This window comes from Canis aureus, chromosome 32, assembly GCF_053574225.1.
Source record: "Canis aureus isolate CA01 chromosome 32, VMU_Caureus_v.1.0, whole genome shotgun sequence".
Lineage (NCBI taxonomy): Eukaryota > Metazoa > Chordata > Mammalia > Carnivora > Canidae > Canis > Canis aureus.
In genome coordinates, this window is record NC_135642.1 from 27,020,183 (window position 1) to 27,039,672 (window position 19,490).

At 34.2% G+C, this 19,490-nt stretch overlaps 1 protein-coding gene across 9 annotated transcripts in view; it reads left to right on the top strand.

Moving 5' to 3' along the window:
* Positions 1–19,490, top strand: part of TCF12 (transcription factor 12) — a 371,870-nt gene that overhangs the window by 143,621 nt on the left and 208,759 nt on the right. For 8 of the 9 annotated variants that reach the window (XM_077881227.1, XM_077881229.1, XM_077881231.1 and 5 more), the window contains exon 4: positions 1,534–1,607. In XM_077881227.1, the coding sequence (XP_077737353.1) occupies positions 1,534–1,607 (74 nt within the window). Of the gene's footprint in view, positions 1–1,533; positions 1,608–9,587; positions 9,650–19,490 lie in introns of all 9 variants that reach the window. The other variant, XM_077881235.1, reaches the window with a different exon arrangement.

Below are 19,490 nucleotides of genomic sequence, written 5' to 3' on the forward strand. Positions count from 1 at the left end.
CTACTACAGACTACATTCTCATCTAAGTCACAGAGGACTTCAAGGATTTTTTTTTTTTTTAAAGAAAAAGGGGTTGTAAACTTAGCAGAATGTTGTCTTTATACCATCTAGAGTTTTCTCATGCAAGAATGAAAAAAGTCAGTTTTTTGTGTTTCATCATAGAAAACTTGGAAAGGGTTGGGAAAGGGATATCCTGTTAGAAGTCAAGGAAAAAAAAGACTGATCCTCAGAACAGAAAAGGGAGAGATACCTGGGTTGAGAGGTCTCCAGCTCTTTTCACTTTTTCTAGGGACTGACTGGAAGGTGAGAATAATGGAGTCAGATCTACAGATGATACATTAAGGAGCACAATGAATTGATTTTTTTGTTAATCCTTTTTCATTTTGAGTTATCCTTTGCAAGTTTCATAAGAGTAGATCTCATTTAGAATCAGATTTTAGAGATTTCACTAGGATGAATTGTCACATCATTTTTATTAGTTTTAATGTAACTAACGTTGATTTGATATGATTTGGTATAGTTTGATTTAGTTTGGTATCTTCAGTTTAGAACATCTAATCAATTTTACATTAGAAACCAATTTTATTAACTTGAACAGTTCAAATTGTTTAATTCTCTTTTTCTTTTCTTTTCTTTTCTTTTCTTTTCTTTTCTTTTCTTTTCTTTTCTTTTCTTTTCTTTTCTTTTCTTTTCTTTTCTTTTCTTTTCTTTTCTTTTCTTTTCTTTTCTTTTCTTTTCTTTTCTTTTCTTTTCTTTTCTTTTCTTTTCTTTTCTTTTTGAGAGGAGGCAGGGGAAGGACAGATTGAGAGAGAGTCTTAAGCAGGCTCCATGCCCAATGCAGAGCCCAGTGCAGGGCTTGATCTCACAACCCTGAGATCTGACCTGAGCACAAATCAAGAGGCAGACAATTAACTGGGCCACCAATGCACCCAACTTGGTGTCATTTTCTAAGGCTTATCCATTAGAACTAAATTCATATTTTTGTGCACATAGAACTAACCCATAGAAAGTTGGGGGTTTCATCTACTCTTAGAAATAGCAGTGGAGGGCAGCCCTGGTGGCTCAGCGGTTTAGCGCCTCCTGCAGCCCAGGGTGTGATCCTGGAGACCTGGGATCGAGTCCCACATCAGGCTTCCTGAATGGAGCCTGCTCCTCCCTCTGCCTGTGTCTCTGCCTGTCTCACTCTCTGTGTCTGTCATGAACAAATAAATAAAATCTTTAAAAAAAAAAAAAAAAGGAGTAGCAGTGGATGGAGACAGAAATGAGGAGACCTAGGTTATACCCTACTTTAAAGTCTCCAAAGACGTGGTTTTGAAATTGTTCATTATATATAGGGTGCTGTATGGAGCAGTAATGAGGACTTTCTGGGATAACTTATTTTCTTCGGGTTTCTGAGACAAGATTTGATATACAGCTAGTTCCATACAAATGCAAATACCGCTTACTGAATTGTACTCTCTGCTATACTGTATAAAAACAAATCCATTATACTAGCCTTTTGGATTTATGTCTTTCACTTTCTTCTCTCCTTAGGTATGGATGAACGAGGAGGTACAACATCTTGGGGAACAAGTGGTCAACCAAGCCCCTCTTATGACTCATCTAGAGTAAGTTCATTCATCAGCCAGTCCTTGATTAAAACTATAAAGTCATTTGGCAGAATAAGTAAGATTTTTTTGTACACGAGCTCTGATTCCTAAGAGATATGAAGACTAACATATTTACATGGGAATACTGTAGAATACGCAGTACCTTCATGGTAGATTTAATTTTTTAAAAAATTTTAATTTACTGCCATACTTTGGGAGTTTATTCTATCTCTTACAATGAAAGAAGTGTTCTTGGTGTTATTTCTACACTTGGATTACCTGCAATACTCTTGGGAGTGTTTGGAATGCCTCACTAAGTATTCTTCATACATTGCCATTTTTCTTTGTGTATTGTTTTCTTCCTGTATTACCTTTGAGAGATGGCACTGACTTTCAAGTATCAGTTTCCAGTCTTTCCTCTTCCATTGTTGTTCTAGTAGTCATCAGCTGTTTATATCAGGGACTCTATAGCCCTGTCTCTTGGAAGCATATCAAAACAGACATAACAGATGACATTTCTTGATTGGCAGTTAGAAAATAGGACTGAGCTAACATTTTACGCTGGGAAAGGTCAAAAAGAGCCCTTTTTTTAGCAATAAACAGATCCCCCAAAACTTTAAAATAATGAGACTGAAAGATTAAAAATTAGACCAAAGAATTGTCAGTAAAATTAAACTATATGTTCTCAGACTCTGCAGTAAATTAGTGAGGTTAAGGGATATCTTTTCAAAAACGTTATACTTAAAACAAAAACAAAAAAAAACAAAAAACGTTATACTTTGAATGAATAATGAACTATTTACTTCTTTAGAATTAACCAGTAGAAGATAGACATAAAAATTTATGGATACTCAACCCTTGAAGCAAATTGGCGTAAGTGGAAGGAAGCAATATGTGATTAGAGCTCATAGTCTCCATATGGGTTATGCTGTTTTGCATTGAAAAACACAGAGTTAAAATATGTGGTTTGTTATTATATTTGGCTGTAGCCTATGTTTAATTTATTTTATATAATTTTGGGAGAAATAGACTAGTCATGTAGAGCCCAAAAAGATATTCAGAGAGACAATTAAACATGGTTTTTAGTGTTTTCCTTTAGGTACTCAGTGCTGAAAAAAGCTGGTTTGTAATGTAAAGAGCACTGTCTTGGGCACCATAAGACTTGGATTTATCAACTCTGTGGTGAAATCTTGGACACCTTATTTTACCATGGGGATAGTTAAACTGATTGATGTCCAAATTTCCTTCCACTTTTAAAAGTTTTTGATTCTTTAAATAATATTTTGAATAGAAAAGGTAGATTTCCTGTTTATTTATTTTTTAAAAAAGAGATTTTCTTTATTTATTCATGAGAGACACAGAGAGAGGCAGAGACACAGACAGAGGGAAAGGCAGGCTCCATGCAGGGAGCCCAATGCGGGACTCGATCCCGGGACGGGGATCACGCCCCAAGCCAAAGGCAGACACTCAACCGCTGAGCCACCAGGTGTCCCAGATTTCCTGTTTAGATTGTGAAGTATGGATTTTACATAGTGGAGAACAAAATATTACTTACTAATATTGGATTATTTTTTTTCAAAGTCTTGAGTTACTGTGTGATAACATTATTTCTTAAAATACATTAAGTGATGCTTTTGTACCTTATGTTTACTTTCCTTTCAAACTTTTTTTTTTAACTTACTGTGTTCTTCTAGGAGAAGAGAACATAATAGTGTATCCAGACTTTTACATATTTCATGATTCTGAAATTAAGTTTGCCCCTAAGAGATGGGCTTCACAGTAAATCTTCCTTTTCTTTTTTGCTGTTAGATCTATCGGTCAATGTGAAATGCTGTTTTTCACTCTTAATTTTTTTTAGTCTATATTATGTACAGTGAAAAGTTATATATATTTTTTCTTACCTGTCTACTGAGAGATCAGATAGAATGTGATTTAATACTACCCTTTATTTTTATTTTCACTGAAATCCGCTCTTCCACTAACTTTGCTGCTTCCGCCCTAGTCATGATTTTGAACCTAGAATGGTTTAGCTATCTAGTTAAGAAGTTATTTTTTTTATTATGACTTCGATTTAATTCTTCCCTGAACTCTTCTCACCAGAGAAAGACATTTATGGTTATCTTTCAAGCTGCTCTCAACACTGATTTATAGAAAGTTTATCAACTTTTTGAGTTTATTATTAAACACCATCTACTAAGTTGACTGTTTTTCACTATTGTAAGTACAGATGAATATAATTTTGTTAATAAGAATCTCAGTTTACCAAAGTACTTTATTCTACTGAGTATAATAGCATTTGAGTTTTTTAAACTTAGAAGTAAATACTGATATTGGCTATAAACCAATTTTGACACATTGTTTATAAAATTATTAACAAGCCAATTTAAAATATAATGAAATTATAGATACTTTTGTAGAAATAGTGTCATTGAAATTTATTTAGACTTTACCAGTATAAATAATAACATTTGCATCGCAGCAAGTTGTGTTATTTTTTAAATAATTTGGTTTTATATTGCTGATAGGAAATTTTTTTATTTTACTTTTTGTAAATCTTGAAAATACTTAATAGGCCACAATAAAAAGTATATAAATCTGCAGAATGAGTAGTTTGGTGGAGTTATAAAGCATATGCTCCTAGTTTAGTTGGATTCAACTGAGTTGCTGTTCTCCCTCCCTCCCTGCCCGACTAAAACTGTAAGGGAGAAAGAATAATTTTTTGGATTACTGTAAAATCATATTTGGCACATGAACTCTATTAGTACTACTCTATTAGTGTATTATAACCATGCATTTTACTGTACAAGATTGGCTACACCAAGTCATGTAGGTTGAACTTAGTATCTATTTAACAGCTTTTTAAGGGGAGTGTTTACTTTGCATACTTTTTGCCTAACAGGTACTGACTTTAAATCTAACAAAGATAGCCTTCTGCTCTAGTAACCTTAATATGTAAGTGAGCTCTACTGGAGTTGTATGGTTGAGGCCACAAACCTCTCATCAGTGTAAATAGTCTCATACATGTTTTCTCAGAGTAGGAGAAGTCACTCCAGCAGAGCTCCTGTCTGCCCTATTTTTCCCAAATCCACAAAGAAAAGTAGCCTCACAGTATTCAGGTGATTCGTTGAGTTTCTAGTTATCAGAACTATCCATAGCGCATCATTCAAGAGAGAATTTTTGTTAGGCAGACACAGAAGTAAGTGCTGTATCTAATAGTGGTTATAGAAGAAATGGTAGACATGGTCAGCATTTTTAAGAAATGTGGAAATGAGACAGCATGTTTGAGGCACTCATAAGAAATCATAAGGAAGTAAGAGCACTTGTGACATATCCCTCAAACCTCTCCACCTTTGGTAGAGTCCTGGTTTCTGCACCATTGACCTGCTGCCTACCTGTGCAGAACAAAACACACCAATTAAAAAATAACAGCATCATTATGATGTGAATAACACTTTTATTTTCAGAAATATATGAAAAGTGGTGATTAAAGCACCAGAGATTGAAAAGAGTGATTAAGATCTCAGATAGTTTAGATGAGAGCAGGAGATATAAGGAGTTCCTCCTTCCCTTAGTTTTTATCCTTTCCTATAAACAAATGTTTTCTATATTTGACATTGCACCAGGTATAAAGGGCAGAGAATACCATGATTTTTGTTATTTACTACCGTATTAATGATTTATTCTAGTTCCAAATTTTTTTTTCCATCCTCTTTAAAAGGCAGTGGTCAGGAGCACAGCTTCTGGAGCCAGAGTGCCAGGGGCATTAATCCCAACTCTGCTACTTACTGCCTGTATGATTCTGGACAAGTTACTCAAATTCATTGTACCTTAGTTTATTCATTTGTGAAATGGGATAATAAGTACTTTATAAGGTTGTCATGAATTTTAAATGCATGTAACTTTATGATTAAGTGAGATAAATATAGGTGAAGTGCTTAAATCAGTGGTACTTAGTGCTGTGTGTTGGCTTTAATTCATTGTATTTCAGAATTTATTAACTAGATCTATGTGTAATGATTAACCAAATTTAAATGAATGAATATATTTGTAGTTGTGCTACATCCTAAGTGTAATGAATAAGCATTATTTGCTGATTTTGTCCTACATAATATACTTCCTTTAGATTTTTAAGAGACATAAATAAAATACTTCTTTTCCCCTTCATTTATCTATTTCTTTCTTGGGAAAGCCGAAGTCCTGACAAACTTAGATGTAAAAGTTTTACTCTGTCTAGTACAATGCTTTTTATGTAATAGATGCTCTATACATATATGTTTACTGAATATAATCAAATTGGGGAAGAATTGTTAGATTTACTAGATTAATTGTGTTTGGAAATGGAAAAGAATCAAAGTTGATTTATGATGAAGCTCTCAAAGCTCGAAGTAGATGGTGGTGGTATTAATGGTAATAGGCTTCCTTTTTCCCCTGCTTACAAGTTATTGTCCTGATTGATGATATTACTTAGTGAAGCATTTAATAAAATGACTTTAAGATCACTGACTCTGGAGAATTGTAGTTTGTGACATTGGACAAGTGACTCAACCTCTTTGTGCCTTGATTTCTCATCTCTAAAATTATGATAATTTTGCATATACTTTGTAGGGTTTGAGTAAAGATGAGTTCTAATAATAGCTGTGAAGTATTTCATTTATTGAAGCAATAAATGAAAGCTGCTATTACTATTATTACCATCATTATTATTATTACCTCCAAATATCTAATGTTTCGTTGTTCATTTTCATGGTCGTATTTCCTGCTGTACAAATTCCATTTCTGAAATGTTGTGTGATCATTTTAGTTCATGGAAATTCCAAGGGGCCACATCATCTTGGGTTTCTTGCCCTCTCAGCTTTGCAACCCAGCCTGACCAAGCTCAGAGTACTGAAGTATCATTGGGGTTTGCATCCTAGAGTTATGACAGGGCTTACAGGAAAAGGGAACAGTCTTCTTGTTGACACTCTTTCCCTAAGATACAGAATTTTTCATTTCTCAGTTTAAAAAGTAAGAGAGATCAGTGGTACGTAACCACTAATAAAAATTATAGGCACCAGCAGTGACCAGCAGTTGATGTTTTAATTATGAGCATTTTTCAGGTTATATACAATCTATTGTAGTTATTTTAGGGGAAAAAAGCAACATTCAATTGCACGGAGTTTGATTGCTTATTTTTTCTAATTGTTAAATTTTTATCATGGTTGTTCCTTCTCTGTATAAATATGGTTTGCACAGTGAAACAGTCATGTCCATGTTGCTCTTCCTTTCCTCCTGATTTTGCAGTATCATAGAATTTCAAAACTGGAAAGTGTGTTAGCTATCTATACCCAGTCCTTTTATTGTATGGGTGAGGAAACTAAGAGAGTTTGAAATTTGGCTAGGTTGAGATAGGTGCTATTGATAAAAAACACACAAAAGGTTTGGCTAGACAGTCTGTCTAGTTAGTGATAGACTCTGGCCTAGAATTCAAATATTCAAAATTTTGCAGTTACTTTTTAGCCCCCCTATCTTTGTATTTCCCAAGTCAGAGAAGAAATGTCTTAAATTTTCTGCCATATACTAAAGGAATGGGGGAAGAGAGGAGAAAACTGAAGAGAAAAGAGGATCTGCAATTGATATTTCAAAAGAGGACATGGAACATGGTATAATTAAAAAAAAAATTAAAGTTACCTAGCCAGCATAGTATAGTGTGATGTGAGGTAGACACGCATAGAATTTAAGAGCTTGAACATTGAAATCAAGTTGTATGAGTTCTATTTCTGGCACTTCTACTTCCTAGCTCTATGACTCGGTAAATTATTTCTCTTTGCCTCAATTTTTTTTTCTTTTTCTTTTTTTCATTGATAGAAAGGAGGTGGGTACTAATAATAACTACCTTAGTAAATTTCCGGACTTAGGCCTATTAGTGGAGAAGGGGAAAACCAGTTATGTGGTGATGAGTTGGCTTTAAAATACTAGGTTTAGAGGCTACATGTGACTCAGCACAAAGTAACTTCAAAGACTTCTAATTAAGAAATAAATAGTAAGTGTATGTTCTGAGTTCTTTGATTTTAATGCGTACTCTGACTTTTTGCTACCTGTTAGAGTGAGGTAGCAAAATGAGGGTTCATTTTATTACAAAAAAAAAAAAAAAAAAAAAAAGCACCAGCAGTGGTCATTTCTCAAACCATTTGTCAGGAGTACACATGGACGGCAGCCTGATAGACCACATCAGGTAGAAAATGAATATAAGAGTACAAAGATTCAGAGTTGCTCTAGCCTCCTAAGACTCATACATACACAACACCATAGATTGGATACTTCCTTTGGGTAAGGGAAACAAAAATAAATAAAAATTCAACTAGAAGAGACATACAGCTTTCAAATTCCATGGAAACTAAAATGAGTCCCTAACATTATCTGGACGAGTTTAATGTTACCTCTCTAGCTGTTCCTAGACCATTTCTGTCTGATGTAACTAAAGTAATCTTTAATTTTGCTTATTATTCTCTCCCTTCTTAGCAGATATTCAGTGTCTTTTCATTCATGTGGATGAGCTTGGCAAACAGCCACTCTAGTTTGATGGATAACAAGTTGGAGATGAGGTAATAGAGCCTCAGTTCCCCTCAGGTGCTATCTATTCATTTCGACCCCAGGAAGGGTTATACTGCTGGAGCTTGGAGAGAGCCCGATATGTAGGTCATTTACATTTGACGGTAGAGAGGCCTTGGGAATATCTAGGGGTAGAGAGAACCTGTAGTTTTCTTCTCCCAGTATAGCACAGTGTAATGAGAGCTACCTTTGTAAATAAGGATAACATTGTCTCTCTGCTTCAAAGGAACTTGTGCTTTACTCTGGTTCTCCAGTTTTAAAAAGCTGAGATGTGTTAGGTGCACTCAGTTTCTGCATTATTAAAAGTGAACAAAGCATATTTTAGAGTTCAGGAAGTGTGATTAGAAATACAAGTCTTATTTACCTAAAGAGTTAAATAAATTATAAAACTTTAACTCTTAAGGCAGTAATAAAGAAGCTATAATTATTAAGCAGCAAATAGTTAATTATTAAATTAATTTCACTGATTATCATGGCATTACAGGAGATGGAGAAATTACTTTCAGTGATCAGGAAAGAGTGAAGAGGAAGTGTTTGAGTAGACTGTTGTAGGACAGACAATATTTGTATGAGTAAGATTGAAAGGGATAGCTTTCTGGAATGTGGAATGATGGGACCAAGTTCAGAGACCTCAAAATCACAAAATTCAGTAAAGAGTAAATGATCTTGCTATATAGGTAAATAATGTGTGTGATTAGGCAGGTAACCTTTCTGTTCAGGAAATGTAGTCTATCTTTTGATGAGTAGGGAGCTACTTAAAAATAAATATTTATGCAGGGAATGACACGAAGGGTTTTGTAAATAAACATCAGTATATTGTAGTATGAGGGATGGATCCAAAGTGAGGGAATGACAAGAAATAGTGTGATCTGGTAAAATGTTACTACATAGGCCTCCTTGAGATGAAATAAGACATAGATTAGGATGATAGGATCAAGAATACAAAATAATGGAAAGAGGAGAGATATCTCAAAGGAAAAAAAAATGGCACATTTGGCAACTGAGGAAGATATAAAATTGTATAGATTTCCTCCCCCCAACAGAATGGCGACTCCTGAATTAAACTCCATGTGTTTTATTCAGGCTTTGATAAGGTAGCTGTGGTTGTGTTATCCAACTACCAGATTGATTTTGATAGTTTCCCTTATAAATGGGAGAATCTAGTTGTGTGAATCAAAAGATAAATTTTTACTCATTGTCCTCCATTGATACCATTGATGGGTAATAAAGTTTAGTGTTACTTCCTCTTGTCTAGAGTAGATATTTTCTCTAGATTGTTTATTATTTGCTATTGTTTTTATTTTCGAAGGGGAAAATGGTGTAGGTTTTAATAGCTGCTACGAGTTCAAATGCAATAATTAGAAAGGACACACAAATTTTGAAATAGTATTTTATGCCTCTTGATCTCAGGTACAAAACACGAGATGAAGCAGTTAAATAGCAAAGCAAGACAGGAGGGACAGAGAATTAAAGTAAGTGTTTTCTATATATTGCATCTATGTTCCCATTAATCTCTGTTTTGTTATGTAACTGCTCCTTCTGAATGTTCTGAATGTGAAGAAAAACTATTGGGTGAGCAAAGAGTGTATTTTAAAGTTAGGTTTAAATAAACCCATGAGGGAAAATGTTGTTTGTTACTCTTCTTTGCATTCAAAACAGCATCTGCCTGTAACTTGTGATCTTAGTTCTTGGATAAGGAAAAAGTTGGGTTAGGATGATGTAAGCTCCTTTAAATCTCTTACTAGCACTTATTTAAGATGAAAGAAATCACACACCTAATCAGGTTGTCTACTTTTCCATCTTAAGCTAGACAGACCTATTTTTTTTTTTTTTTTTTTCAGTTTAGCCATTCTTCCAGGGACAGAGTCCATTCAGATGCTGTCAAATAGTTTTTGGAATCAGCCTTTATGTTAGTTTGTCACCTCACAAACTGGTTTCACTTAACTTTGCATGCTTGTCATATAGCATCCTTATCAGGACTGATCTTCATAATTTTCTTTTCTAAATCTTCTCATTGTTTAGTCTTTAGCAAGTGAAAGTCAAAACTTACTAATCTTTGAATATCTCTTCAGTCCCTTTTTGTAATTTGTTTAGTTCTTATTTCTGACAACAGTTTTATTATTTTCTTTAGATTTACATATTTCTTATAAGAACAGAATGGAGGATAGATTCAGCTGAATACCTTTCTAGGTCCACTTAGTCTATTTTTGTTAATAGCAATTAATCATAACTAGCATTTGTTAAAATATTGTATAAAGCCTTTCGCATGTTCCCTATTTTAAGCTTCACACCAGCTTCTCAAGAAGCCATTTTTAAAATCCTGTCCATTTTAGAAGTGAGGAAATTGAGGTTCAGAGAAAGTGGATAACTAAACAGATATTGAACATCCAAGACTAATAGCCAGGGTATGACTCTAAATTACTCTTCCTTTCTACCATGTCACACTTGCCAAAGTGTAAAAGACCCCAAAACAGTTGTTATTCCTCCTTGTCCAGGACTTGAAAGAGAAGATACTCTAGAAGTTGTAAGATGATGGTACTGTCATTATTTCTTATAAAACTATTATTTACATTTTGTACTTAAAAGTAAACGCCATAGAATCAGTAAGTTTATTTACTTCATGGTTGCACCACTATTTTGACATTGGAAAAGATAAGATACCTAATTTCTGAGCCTCATATTTCTCATCTGCAAAGAGATTTATCTCGTAACAAGTGTGTGAAAAATATAGGAAATTCTAGAAAGCATAATATCTGGAATGTATTAAGTAGTCTATAAGTATTCCTCTTCTTATATCCAGTCTCATAAAAAAAATCACAGATCCATTTTGATACAAAACCACATAGGAAGTTTACAAGTCTCAGATGCCCCTTAGAAAAAGCAGGTGTTTTGAATTCCTGGGGTATGTCCTGAACAAGATGAGGGACCTGTTGCAATTTTTAAATGACCAACAGGAGGGTTCTGTATGTAGGTCAGGAAAAGTAAATTGTTCACAAAATTGAAGCTGTTGGAAAACTTTATTGCATTACAGATCTTGGGATTTAAAGATTATTGGGGAAAACTTGGCAACCCAGATATTTATGAATGTAGATTCTTACTAATCTGCATTCTCTTTTTTTATTTTTATTTGTTTACTAATCTGCATTCTTATGACTGAATGTAGACTCCTAAGTTCCTTAAATTTGTTTGAAAGGATATCTACTCCACAGGGTAGTTATGAGATCTTAAATGAGTTTATGTATGTCAAAAAGGCTTAGCATGGGCAATTAATTTTAGTCCCTTTTGTGATGTACTTGTTCTCATATATTTCTAACAATTTTATTTTGAAAATAACAAGCATGGAGTGTTTTCTTTCAGTGTATTGAACTGATACTTAATCCCTTTGTGCTACCAAATAAAATAATTAATGTGGTTTTATATTATAATGTGCTACTTTTTGCATGGAGCAGACCCTCTTCTTGATGTTTAGTTTAAGAAGTCATTTAGTGGGCAGTCCTGGTGGCTCAGCAGTTTAGCGCCACCTTCAGTCCGGGGCGTGATCCTGGAAACCTGGGATCGAGTCCCGCATTGGGCTCTCTGCATGGAGCCTGCTTCTCCCTCTGCCTGTGTCTCTGCCTCTCTATCTATCTCTATCTCTATCTCTATCTCTATCTCTATCTCTATCTCTATCTCTATCATCTCTGTGTGTGTGTGTCTCTCGTGAATAAATAAATAAAATCTTAAAAAAAAAAGTCATTTAGTGATTGACAAGAAAGTATCAACTGTCCTGTAAGCCAATATCCTCTCTGTATTGGTGATACCATCATATCTCATTGAGTTTTTGGAGTTCTTGCTCTTTAAATATTATTCTTGATTTTCCACTAACCTTACCTTACTCTCTTAGATCAGTTTTTACTCAGTTATTTTTCTTCCCAGTTTAGAATTTTGTAGTCTTCTCTTGGGCTTGTACTCTATGGGCTGTTCACATGGAATCCTTTTTTCTCTCAGTTCTTTCATTCATGCGGCATTTATTGAGATTTGAGATTCCATAAGTTTCTGGTCTGTGGACTAGTTAAGCAAAATAAAATGATCACTCCATGCTATCTGGGCAAAAGGAGTGCTCATTCTCATGGGAAAAACAGATTATTATACTATATAGCGATAAAAGTTATGAAAATGATGACCAAGGGAAAGTAGAAGAACAGAAATAATCATTACATGGTTAAGAAATCTTTAGGGCACATCAATTGAAAATGATAATCTGTATTATAATACAAAGAACAAAAGACCTAAGCCTGGGACTTCTCTCATTTAACAAGTGAACTTGATCAAATAAATTACTTACTCTGGACATTAGTTCATAACATGTAAAACAAAAATTTTCGCCAGGACCATAGTTTCTCAAACTGTCCTTAATAGGATACTAATAATTAATGTGTAAATACAGAGCTCCATAGTCCAATGTATTTATGTATTATAGGATACTAATAATTAATGTGTAAATACAGAGCTCCATAGTCCAACGTATTTATGTATTATTGAGTTAAACAAAATTAGACTTCTTTATTAGATTTCTCAATTTTTAATAAAGTATTCTAAGTTGTAGTTATTTTAAAAAGGAATAGAATATATTTCTCACAGTTTTTTTCACACCATGAATCCTTCTGTTACTTATGAATTGAGTTTGACTGCTAGTAATAGTCTTAAGAAGTAGTACATTAAATGACATACATTTAATCATTAATTTAGATGTGTTATCCATTGTGAGTTCTTTTTTGTATAAGATGTGAAGTAAGGGTTGAAATTGATAGATTTTCTTTACAGATAAAGCTGTGTAGTTTTGTTACCACCATTTGTTGGAAAGATTACCTTCCCCATTGAGTTCTCTTGTTATCTCTGTTGAAAATCAATTGACCATTATCTGAAGGTCAATTTCTGAACTTGTTTTGTTCTACTGATTTATCAAAGTCTTTACGCCAGTACCATAGCATCTTGATCACGGTACCTTTAAAATAAATCTTCAGGGGCACCTAGTTAGCTCAGTCGGTTGGGCAGCCAACTCATAGTTTTGGCTCAGGTCATGATCTCTGAGTGGTGGGATCAAATCCTGCATCAGGCTCTGTGCTCAGAGTGGAGGGGAATCCTGCTTGTGCTTTTTGCTCTCTGCCTGTCTCTAGTGAATAAGTCTTTAAAATAAATAAAGTCTTCATATCAGGTAGTGTATCCAGCCTCGTCATTTATTTCAAAATTGTTTTGTAAATTCTAGGCACTTTGCATATAAATTGAAAAATTTTAAACCAGCATATCAGTTTCTACAGTTTTTTTTTTTTAATTTTGTTTATTTGAAAGAGAAAGAACATGAGTGAGGGGATGGGCAGAGGAAGAAGGAAAGGGACAAGCAGAACTCCTCACTGAGTGCAGAGCCTGATGAAGGGTTCATCCCAGGACCCCAGATCATGACCTGAGCCAAATTTAGACACTTAACCGACTGAGCTACCGAGGTGTCCCTTGTTTCTAGAATTCTGAGATTTTGTTTGGGATTGTGTTGAATTTATCATTTTAAGGGGAATTGATAACAATGTGATGTCTTCTGATCCACGAATATGGTGTATCTATTTAATTCTTCTTTAATTTCTTTTAGTAATGTTTTGTAGTTTTCATTGAACACATATTACACATCTTTTACTTAGTTTATCTCTTTTATAATTTTTGATACTGTTACAAGTTTTTTATTTCAATTTATGGGTATTCATGTCTTATATAAGACTATAGTACATTTTTGTTAATGGATCTTGTTTCCTGCACCTTGCTAAACTCACTAGCTGTGGTAGCTTTTTTGTACATGCTGGAAGATTTTCTATTTCGACAGTACATCATCCATGAAAAATGAAAGTAACTGTTTCTTTTCCAATCTGGATTTTTTTTTCTTCTTTTTGAATTAGTTATATCTTCATACAGTGTTAAATAGATGTAATTAGAGTGGATAGCTTTGCCTTGTCCTTGATGTTTAGGAAACAATGTTTCACCCTTAAGCATGATATTAGTTCTAAGTTTCATGGATGTGATTTATTAGATTGAGGACATTCCCTTCTGTTCCTGATTTGTTGAAAGTATTTATCAAATACAGATTTTCAATTTTCTGAAATGTTTTCTCCACATCTATTGAAATGGTCATATGATTTTTTTTTACTGTGTTGCTCTAAGAATTATACCAATTATTATTTTAAATCTTAAACCAATTTTATATTCCTGAGATAAATAGCACTGGTTATTATATACTGTTCCTTTTATATATTATTGAGTTCAATTTGCTAAAATGTTAAGAATTTTTATATTTGAGTAATACTGATTTGTAGGGTTTTTTTTTTCTTATACGGTCTCAGAATTTGATATGCTAATCTGGGCTTAAAAGAATGAGTTGAGAGGTATTTCTCTTATCTTTTTAAGGAATTTGTGTAGAATTGGTGTTATTCCTCCTTAAATGTTTGGTAGAATTTATCAGTTAAGATATATGGGCCTGGAGACCCTTCTGGGCATGATTTTTAATTATAATTTCAATTTTATAAATAAAGGACTATTCAAGTTACCTATTTTTTTTAAAGATTTTATTTATTTATTCATGAGACACAGAGAGAGGGATAGGCAGAGACACAGGAAGAGGGAGAAGCAGGCTCCATGTACGGAGCCTGATGTGGGACTTGATTCCGGGTCTCCAGGATCAGGCCCTGGGCCAAAGGTGGTGCTAAACTGCTGAGCCACCCAGTGATCACTACCTATTTTTTTCTTGAGTGAACTTTATTAGTTTATGTACTTTAAGAAATGCCTATTTGTCTATTTCATTTAAATTGAATTTATTGGCTGGCATAATATTTCTTTGTTATCTTTTAAATATTTGTATTAATCATCTTTTGATATCCTAACAAAGTATCACAAATTTAGTGTCTTAAAGTAATACACATTTATTGTCTGTCAGTTTCTATTCATGAGGATTTAAGCACAGCTTAGCTTGGTCCTCTGCTTCAGGGTCTCTTACGGTGCTCTAAGCAAGATATTGGTCAGAACCGGGGCCCCATCTAAAGACCTGTTTGGGAACGATCTGCTTCCAAACTCATATGTGTTTGTCAAGATTCAGTTCTTTTATTTGAACTGAAGGCCACAGTGTGGCAGTTGGCTGGAAATTGCTTTCTTCGGTATCTTGCTAGCTAAGCCTTTCCATCATGGCAGCTTATTTCATCAAAGCCCACAAGGGAGGAGGTCTACTAGCAAGATAGAAGACAAAATATTAAGAGCCTGATCATAGAAATGATCATACTACCTTTGCCATATTGATTAGAAGCAAATTACTAGGGACGCCTGGGTGGCTCAGTGGTTGAGCATCTGCCTTTGGCGCAGGGCATGATCCTGGAGTTCTGGGATCGAGTCCCACATCGGGCTCCCTGCATGGAGCCTACTTCTCTCTCTGCCTGTGTCTCAGCCTTTATCTCTATGTCTCTCATGAATAAATAAATAAAATCTTAAAAAAAAAAAATTACTAGGCCAGCTCACACTCTGGGGGAATGGTTTATATAGGGGGTATGAATACCAGAGAACATTGAGAGCCATCTTAGAGTCTACCTGGCACAATATTTATAGAATTGTAGTTAGAGTCTCTACCTCATTCCTGATATTAGTGAATTATTTCCCTCCCCCCCCCCCCCCCCAGTATGGCTAGAGGCTTACCATTTTACTGATATTCTCAAAGAACTAGTTTTTGGTTTCGTTGGTTTTGTTTTTCTGTTTTCAATATGTTTGACTTCCATTACTCTTATTTTGAATTTAATTTGCTTTTTGTTTTCTAGTTTCTTTCTTTATTTTTTTTTAAAGATTTTTATTTGAGAGAAAGAGCATAAGCAGGGAGGATAGGGAAAGAGAGAGGAAGAAGCAGATTCCCCACCAAGCAGGAGGCCAATGTGGGACTTCATCCCAGGACCCAGGGATCATAACCTGATCCAAAAGCACACTTAACTGACTAAGCCACCCAGGCAACCCTTTTTTCTAGTTTCTTAAGGTATGATTGAGGTCATCGATTTGAGACCTTTTATCTTTTCTAAATGGCATTTTAGTACTAAAAATTATCCTCTGGCTGTGGTGTTACCTGCATCCTACAGTTTTTGCTATGTTGAGTTTTCATTTCACCCAGTTCAAAATAGAATGAATTTTAGAATTTTCCTGTTGAGTTCTTCCTTGACCCATGGGTTACTTAGAAGTATATTTGATTTTGAAATATTTGGAGATTCTCTAGTGATATTTTTATTATTGATATTTAATTTCATTATGGTTAAGAAACATGTTTTAGTCCTTTGTGTAGGTCCATATTTCTAGCTGGTATTATTTTTCTTGTGATTGAAGAACTTGTTTTAACACTCTCATTGTGTAGGTCTGGTGCTGATAAAGTTTTTCATCTTCTTTGTGTCTGAAATATTTATTTTATTATTTTTTTTTCTTTAGTTAGACTTTTAAGTGAGGTATATCTCCCTCTTCCCTAGCCCCTCTCAGCAATCCTAGGATTCACTTTGTTTCCCCTCTCTCAGGGATCAGCAGTATGCTGCATTGCCCACATCTGGTGCCTCAAAACTGATGTTTAGTCTTTTGATTGTTTCAAGTGTGAGAGTTAATCTGGAACTCTATCCTGTCTGGAAGTGCAAATGGAAATGGAGTTTTTAGCTAGGCTGATCTAATTTAGAACTGTGAATTTGCTTCAAAAATGGAAGCTTAGGAGCAGCCTATACAAGTGAATGGAGAAACGAAGCCAGCACTATCTGCTTTTTCTGCACAGGACTGACAGTACGGACTTATTCCAGAAATCTTTGGAATTTTGATACCCTGTTCATTGTTGTGTAGTTACTTTCCTTACTGCTAACTGTCTCCAAATATTTGTCTACTGATATTTTATAATCAGAAGACAAAGATCTATTCTTTAATATAGTAAGATTAAATAACTACCACCAAATAGCTGTGTGGTGTTAGGCATGCCCCCCTTGACTTCCCTGAATCTTTTGAAATGAGGCCTCTGTTTTAAATAAATAGTCTTCAACTAGGGTTTCCAAATTCTGACAGTAGTGGTAATCAAGGTTCATAATTTATTTTAAAATACAGTAAATAGTCTATTACAGCAATTTACTTAGTATGTTCCAGGGATCTTTCTGTGTCTCTGAGACCCTTTTAGATAGTTTGTTAGGTTAAAACTATTTTCATAGTACTAAAACATTCTTTGCCATTTCAGTCTTGTTCTTTCCTGAGTATACTGTGGAGTTTGCAAATGCTGCATGATATACGATAATGTTTTTGCTCCAAGTTCTTGTGCTTTTAATTTCTCAGATTTACTTTCTAGTGTGATAAATATCACTGGATATGTTCTATATAAACAAAAACTCTTTGGGGTTCTCAATTTTTTTTAAGACAAAATATCTTTATATAACAGGTCCTGAGACCAAAGGGATTCTGAGACCTTGAAGATGGCTTGCCTAGTGGAAATTATTCTCTATTTAAGTTTGTACTCTATTGTCAGATTTCTTGGTGTTGGAAATGAAAAAGAAAAAAAATAATTAACATTAAGTCATTTGTTGTCATAGTTCCCAAGTTTAAATCAGTTCTCTACTGTTCTCTGACTTTAAGAAAGTTAAATTCTTTATGACAAAATTTCCTCATCTTTGAGATGGGGAAAATGCAGTATCTATTTATAGTGGCACATAGAAGGCACTCAATAAAAGTTAACTGTGATGATTATTATGCTACCAGAGGTATGCTTGTTGACATTTTTGTTTTCTAGTTATCAGCATGTTTCATTATGCTTCAGAGCATTTTTATCAAATCTTAATGCTGTTTCTTCTGCTTGCCTGAGAGTGCTCGTTCTGCTTTGAGGTTCACATTTGAAGTTGTGCTGATATATTACCATCTTCTAAACTATTCTTACTCAACTCAGGAAGCTTAACTTGGAAATTGGCACACTGGCTTGGACATCAATTAAAGTTTCATTGGTCATGCCATCTTGCCCACTGGACTAATAGAGAGTCTAGGAATACTGATCAGACCTTTGGAAGTTGTAATGTTACACACCTCAGGCTCAGATCAGACCTCATGCAAAAGTGACTCAGTTTATTAAAATATTTGTAGGTACTATTTCTTTTTTTCTAAATGATGAGCTCCTTGAGGACATTTATTCATTGTTGTGTGCAAGCATCTACACAGTGCCTGATAAATTATTGGCAGTAATACTTATGTATGCATATGCATTATCACACTTCCATATGCACAGTAACTAGATTAAAATGATACGAAAGACAGGTAAAAGGGATAGGTTATAGGGAAGAAGAGAATGAAAAGGAAGTCAAGAACAGGAAAGAAAAAAGATCCTATCACAGAAGTATCAGTAAACACATTTGAATGGATGTAGGTTAGAGATTGATAGTATACACTGAAAACATAAGAACACAAAGCAGAGAGCAGGATAAAAGAGGAAATCTATTTCAGTTGTTGCTCTAAACAAAATGGTCACATTTGATCAAGTAGATGATAATTCAGTTTGTGCCACTATTAGTTTTAATATTTAAGTGACACATCTCCCAGTCTCTCTTAGGGAGTATATTTTTAAAAAGACTGGTAATACTGTGAACTACTATTGATTATCAGAGGGGTCCTGGTCTCCTGGATACTTTTCTTAGTATCTGAAAATTTTATATTGTATACAAATATAGTTAACTAATCTTATATAATTCAAACTGTATCAATTTGGACTACAAGTCTGAAATACAATAAAACTTTACTTTTAAGGAAGTAACTGTCTTCTTATTTTTACTTTTAATTATGTGTATTGGCCAGAAATATTCTAATAATGTCACTTAAACTTGCCTTGCCATTTTTATTTATTTATTGGATAAATAGGATACATACGTACACATCAGAGTGGGATTTTCCTCTGATAATGGGTAAGATAGCTATTTGTGTGTTTATTAGACAGAGTTGCTGATTTGTGTTTTTAATATCATATTGTATGAAGAACACAATACAATAGCCATGAAGTGAGGTGTTTCACCTGAGAAGCACTCAAAAACCCATACTAATGGACAGAACAATAGATTCTATCTCCCATGCTTTACTCTAAGGTGCATGAGTAGAAGAGGGGTGGAACTATTTTTATTAGTTAATTTTTTCTTTTTTTTTTATGAATTCACTTAATTTGGTTATTTAAGTATATGTATGATATGGGTGAACTAAGATATCTGGACACATGAATAGCCACAAGAATCCGGCTTTTAGTGATTTTTAAAAAGTTGATTTGCCCATATGGAAATCTAG